At 38.4% G+C, this 6,765-nt stretch overlaps 1 protein-coding gene across 1 annotated transcript; it reads left to right on the forward strand.

The window, feature by feature from the left end:
* Window positions 1-3,545: 3,545 nt before the first annotated feature.
* ACHT4 (atypical CYS HIS rich thioredoxin 4) lies at window positions 3,546-5,953 on the forward strand. The gene is made up of 4 exons (XM_022300221.2): window positions 3,546-4,010; window positions 4,521-4,697; window positions 4,776-4,940; window positions 5,315-5,953. Exons 1-4 carry the CDS (start codon window positions 3,732-3,734, stop codon window positions 5,624-5,626), a joined length of 933 nt encoding a protein of 310 aa, XP_022155913.1. The 5' UTR covers window positions 3,546-3,731; the 3' UTR covers window positions 5,627-5,953.
* The last annotated feature ends 812 nt before the right edge of the window (window positions 5,954-6,765 follow it).

Here is a 6,765-nt window from a genome sequence, read left to right on the forward strand (position 1 = left end):
TGGGATTATTTCGCCGACTCAATCAGCTTTTGTAAATGGTAGGCTGATCACAGACAACGCAGTGGTGGGTTTTGAGTGCATCCATTCTTTGAACAACAAAAGACAGGGAAAGGACGACTATGTCACCTTAAAGCTCGATATGTCTAAAGCCTACGATAGAGTGGAATGGAAGTATTTGAGGAGTATTATGGCTACTTTGGAGTTCGCTAAGTGATGGATCTCTTTAATCATGGGCTGTGTGGAGTCCGTTAATTTCTTTGTCCTTATTAATGGGGAGCCTGGCCAAAGCTTTCGACCCAGACGAGGACTGCGAGAGGGAGATCCTCTATCCCCTTATCTTTTTCTTTTATGTGCAGAGGGTTTATCTACTCTTCTCAACTGGGAAGAGAAGAAACACTACTTCACGGGTTTTAGAATCAATAAACATTGTCCCACCTTAACTCATCTTTTTTTTTGCAGATGATAGTCTGATGTTCTTTAAAGCAACAGGGTCGGATTGCCAAGCAATAAAGCGAATTCTCAATGTATATGAACGTGCTTCAGGATAAACTATTAATTATGAGAAGTCTTAGTTTATGGTTAGCAAGAATACCAAGACCGCGTTAATCGACCTTGTTAAGGAGAAACTCAATGTGTCCTATACCAGTCAATTGGGGCATTATCTCGATCTACCCTCCCAGCTCTCTAGACATAAATGCGGAGTCCTCAACTATATCAAGGATAGAGTTTGGAAAGTATTGCACGGGTGGAAAGGAAAGTTTTTTTCGGCAGGAGGAAAAGAGATTCTCATTAAAGCAGTTGCTCAAGCAATCCCTAATTATACGATGAGTTGATTTAAGCTCCCTTCCAACCTTTGTAATGAGATTAATGGCCTTTATGCTAAGTTCTGGTGGGGCTCATCTCAGGATCGAAGGAAAATTCATTGGCAAAGCTGGAAGAAACTATGTATCCCTAAAAGCGAAGGTAGTATGGGATTCAAAGAGTTGCCAGCTTTTAACCAAGCTATGCTTGCTAAGCAAAGTTGGAGGATTATGAAAAATTAGAATAGCTTGTTATTTATAAAAGCAAAGCTTGGAAATAATCCCTCCTATACTTGGCAAAGTATTCTATGGGGACGAGAGCTCTTTGCGAAAGGCTTTCGTTGGCGGATAGGCAACGACCATTCGGTCTCTCTTGGTGTAGACCCTTGGCTCCCAAGAAATGGTTGCTATAATCTCTTATCTTGCCCACGTCACATGAAAGAAAACAATATGGCTTCAATCATGATATTTAGAGGGTTTTGGAACGAACAAACGATTCGAGCCAATTTCATAGACTCCGAAGCTAATCTTATTATCAATATTCCTATTCCAAGGAGGGACGTGGAAGACGAAGTTATTTGGGTTCCAGATAAAAAAGACTTTTTCTCTGTAAAAAGTGCCTACTATTTAGACACTGCTGACCAAATGAGAGAAGAGGCAACCTCCTCTAACAATGACTTACAGAGGCGCACTTGGAATTGTTTATGGAAATCTAAAGTCACCCCAAAAGCAAAGATTTGTTGCTGGAAACTCTTGACTGATATTTTACCTACAAATGTTAATTTGTTTAAAAAAGGTATTCGCCCTGACTTTTTGTGTCCTCTGTGCAGGAAATATGAAGAGACGGCCAAGCACCTTTGTTGGGAGTGTAAGGTTACGAAACCTTTATGGAATTTTTTTGTGGATTGTGATTTTGGCTCTGTTTTTGGTGACAGGTTGATGCAAACAGGCAGAGATTATTGGGACTGGATTGTGATTCATTCTACACAAGAAGTGATTAACAAAACAATTTTCATGGTGTGGCAAATATGGACTTTTCGAAACAAGGTGGTGTTTGGAGGCGAGGATCCCAACCAGCAAATTTTGGCACTTCACATTGACAAGCAAATCCATATCCAGGAAATTTCTACTCATAATCACAAAAGGGACAACAACTTGTGCTCAAATTCTAATTGCATGATAAGGCATAGCCCGGACCCAGCAACAACGTCAATTCAAGCACAAGTTCGTGAAATCTGGTCCCCCCCTTTAAATATCTGGAAAATGAACTCTGATGCATCCTGGTTTGACGACCAAAATCGGGGTGGGATTGGATGGGTGATTCGAGATTGGGTTGGAGAAGTGTCCTCGTCGGCAATGCCTCTGTTAGGGAACAGAAAAGCATCAAGTTCTTAGAAGCCTTGGCGATTTTGGAGGGATTAAGAAGCATCAGTAATGAAGACCATAAAGAGATTTATCTGGAGACGGATTCGTTGGAGATGGAGAAGTTGTTGAACACGCCGACGCAGATATCACTGAAATTTATTGCATTGTTGATTAAATTAAATCCCTCATGGTGAAAAAATCGGTGGTCTCTATCACTTTCATCAAAAGGGAAGCAAATTCTTTGGCTCACATGGTTGCTCGTCGGGCTTCGGCAATGGGGGTTTCTATTTGGCATGGGATTACCCAACTTCCTGGGTGTGCCACTTGAATATTTATTTTTAGCCTGTTTAGTTCCTTTATGTCAAAAAAAAAAAAATCAACATACCTAGAAGATGAAGTTGCTGATGTGGAGACGAATTACCGTTTTGGATCAGAAATTATTCATAGGGAGTTAGCTGGGGGTGAATTAGTCTCAATTTAGAATTTCTTTTAGAGGAATGGTTGTTCAAGATTAATACAGCTCTGGATCATGGTGCTCTTGAGATAAATATAGATGTTCCATGTCGTGTGGAGAAGTGCAAAACTAAATGTAGAAGTTTGTGTTCAAAAAATTATTCCTAAACCTCGTTAGATTTCGAGGGTGAGATTCTAATTTCTAAATCACATTGCACGTAAAATTCTCTCATTTATAGTTAGAGAGATTATTCTTTAGGCTGGTTTTCTTATCTTTCCTCTCAAATGGTTTCTAATTAATATAATGAAGATGAATATTTTTTTATCAAAGCAAACATAGCTCAGTCATAATTAATATATATCTCCAATCAAGAGTTTGTGAGTTCGATCTCCACAAAATAAGATGGATCTCTTTTAATATAAAACTTTCTTCGATAATTTTTCTTAATGAAGTCATTTCAAATATAGATTTGATAAGTCAAAATATTAGAAACATCCTTTAAATTTAATGGATCTCTTTTAATATAAAGTTTCGATAATTTTTCTTTATTTCAAATATAGATTTAATACGTCAAAATATATGAATTAGAATCCTCCTTTGAACTTGGGGTAATTTACACATAATATTTGAATTGTAATCCTAAAATTTAAACCCAAAAAAAAAAAAAAAAAAAAAAGTCTCCCTCATCGCTCTCTCTCTCTCCCCATCCTAGTAAAACATTAAATTGGACAAAATAGTCGTCTGCCCAATTAGGTAGGGAAAAAAAAAGGAAAGATAGTTTGAATGTTATCTATTTTTTTATCCATAATGAAATTAGACAAAATAATATCCATTTCAGTCTCTGTCCTGGTGGCGCCACGTGTGCCGAAGGCTCCGTGTTCTGCTCTGCACTTTCACCTTTTTATATCCACAAAACTCGAAAATTACGCGATCTTCATCTTCCCTTATCCAAGTCTTCGCCTAGAAACTTCTCTCCCCCCTTTTCCCCCTTTTCTTCTTCTTCGATTCATGACAGCGCCCCCCCTCTCGATCCCAATCCCGATCATCGCGCCCCTCCAGATTCGATTCCCACTTCAATCGGACCGATTTCAAGCGAATAATCGTCGATTTTAATGGCCGATGCTCTCAGCAAGACCAATTTTCCTCCCCCTTCTCGTTCCTATTCTTCTTCTCGTCATCTTCCCCCTCCTGTTTGCTGCCTTAAATCCGTCGCCGCTTCTTCTTCTTCTTCGCGTTCCTTGAATTGGCAGCGGCTCTTTGTGAAATTACCGTCCACCTCGCGGCCCTTTTCGAGCGGCGACTCCTATGGCAGAGGAATCGATTTTCGAGAAGCCAAGGGCGCCCTCTCCGAGAGCTATGTTTCTCCTGCGCGATTTTCGACGACATCCCATGTTGGTACCGCTGTCCCTAATTTTAATTTCAAAGCCCTTGTATTTTCACCCTTCTTCTGATAATAGGGTTTTTTATTTTGCAATATACGGCTTCTACTGTCAATTTATATGTTTCCTCTAGGTTAAATTTCTTCGTGATTTGTTTTTTGTGTTTACTTATTGTTAGAACCTAAGGTATCTGTCCTTTGCTTTAATCTTTGTGAACCCAGATAGATATTTATCTCTCGACTGTTATTAGCTTCTCTGTGTTTTTATCTTTATTGGATTGTGATTGTGAAACTCAACTATATCTTCTTGTTGTGATCTGGGTGATTGTGGACAGAACTCTGTTTTCTGTCCTCTTACTTTTCTGGATTTTGTACTTCTGAATTTCCGTTCACCTAAATTGATATTTCAGATATGGAAGAATCTACTTTTGTTATTTTTTGTGTTCTTTCTTGGTTACCACTTAATTATGTAAAGAATCTATTGTCCATTTTGTTTATAAACCCTTTTGTTGCTATTTAATAGAGTGGCTTGCGGATTCCGAAAGCTCAGAAATGGTGGGAAAAAGGGTTACAACCTAATATGAAAGAGGTGACTGGTGCACACGACCTTGTGGAATCTCTTTTAAATGCTGGGGATAAGCTTGTTATCGTAGATTTCTTCTCCCCTGGTTGTGGTGGCTGCAAAGCTCTTCACCCGAAGGTCACCCTCATTCTTTGTAGTCCAGAAAAATGGTTTTCCAAGTTTTCCTAGTCCTAAAAGCTTGCATGTGATATGCAGATATGCCAATTTGCTGAGATGAATCCGGATGTTCAATTTTTGCAAGTGAACTATGAAGAGCACAAATCCATGTGTTACAGTCTTGGTGTCCATGTGCTGCCCTTTTTTCGCTTTTACAGAGGTGCTCATGGTCGTCTTTGCAGCTTCAGCTGTACTAATGTGACGGTAAGAATCTTTGAATAGGTTGGAACTTGGGTGTGTCCTGCCGTTTTAATATCATCATAATATTTGAGTGAGAATGAAGAAGCGTGCTCTTCCTAAATGCTTTGGGTTTTTCCTCAATTCAGTCTCTTAACTAGAAGTTGCTTTTGGTACTAATAGATTAGGATGTAGTATCTTTGTCCTTTTGGTGAAGTTGCCTGTCATTTATCTGTTTCAATTTGTCGTTCGAACTGTATTAGAAATGTTTTTTTTTTGTTTGGCGTAGATCAGTCTTGTGGTTTCATCTGCCTCATAAGTATCAAATTTTTGTTTTGTCTCTGATGATACACTTGTTCCTCCAACGGTTGATTGACAAAGAATTGGTCTGAATATCACAGATCAAGAAATTTAAGGATGCATTAGCCAAGCACAACACCGATCGCTGCAGCATTGGTCCCACCAAAGGGTTGGAGGAGAAAGAACTTGTGGCACTTGCCGTTAACAAAGAACTCTCTTTCAGCTACACACCTAAGCCAGCAGAAGAGGTCCCCGGCACCGTCCTGGTCCCTGCCCCCTTGAGCGGAGTTAAAATAGAATCAGAACCATCGCGTTCGGAGTTGGAGCAACTGCCTCTTCCTATTCCTCTTCCTCCTCCTTCAACTAGAATAAAGTCTGCCCAAGACTCCAAGGAGAATGCCTATGTGGGATGAAGCAACCACCCATGTCCTATCCTTAATACAAGTGCTTTTGCCTGTAAAGAAGATCCAGGGGTCCTATATTTGGGAGGCCCAGCAAAGTTGTAGGTTTATTTTATTTTATTTTTTTCTCCTTTTCCTGGGTTGGATCCCACCCAGCCTGCTGATTCTTTAGTACATCAGCAGCCAGCTGAGTGATTGATTATATATAGTTAACCGTAGCCAGTTGTAAGTGATTGTATGTATAAAGCTTCTCTGTAAGATTATGAATATAAGATCTTTGAAAATTGTTATTTGTAAATTGGTGTGGATCGAATGAAGAAACTTTTGCCCATTGATAAATATCATACCAAAAACCCCATAGCTAATTACTCACTGACTTGGGGTAATTGCTTCTATAGAAACTATTTCATGATTGCAATTGCTGATTTAGATATTTTTACTGTGTAGCAAGTTTTTACTGGAACAATAGTGACTAGCTGGAGTAACAAGAAAGAATCGATCTCTATTTGTCTTTGGTGCCTACTTTATTGTGCCAATAAGTTCTCTAATCTTTCCTTGTCATGAATCCTGGGATTTATGCTCATGCTCAAATAAAATACATTGAGATTGATTTTCATTTTGTTCCTGAGAAAGTGTAATGAGATTGATTTTCATTTTGTTCCTGAGAAAGTGTAAGGATGCAAGAGTTTAGTAAGGTCGATTTGTTTACTAAGCCATTGTCTGTGGATATTTTGTGCTTGTTATCTTCCAAACTGATCCATCAATTTGAGGAGGATGTTTAGGGAATTAATCTATTGTACTTTCTGTTCATATGTTTGTTGGTGAGCTAGAGGATTTTTGGTCTTTTTTTCCCCCTAAATTTAGACATGATTTTTATTCCTCTTTTCTATTCAGGGATAGTTGCAAATATGTCAAAAGCATTTAGTAAAATTAGCAAAATAGTAATTATATTTAGTTTTTTCAAATATAGCACTTTTTAGAAAAAACGGAGGTCCAATTTTAGAATGACAACTTTACCCAAATTATATATATCTGTAATATATCTTACTACTGATATATGTGTATAATATACTACTGATATGAGTGTCTAATATACTTGCAATATCTATGTAATATACATCTGATATACTACTGATATGAGTATCTGATAT

This window comes from Momordica charantia, assembly GCF_013281855.1.
Source record: "Momordica charantia cultivar OHB3-1 chromosome 5 unlocalized genomic scaffold, Mcharantia_2.0 BLBB01000005.1, whole genome shotgun sequence".
NCBI lineage: Eukaryota > Viridiplantae > Streptophyta > Magnoliopsida > Cucurbitales > Cucurbitaceae > Momordica > Momordica charantia.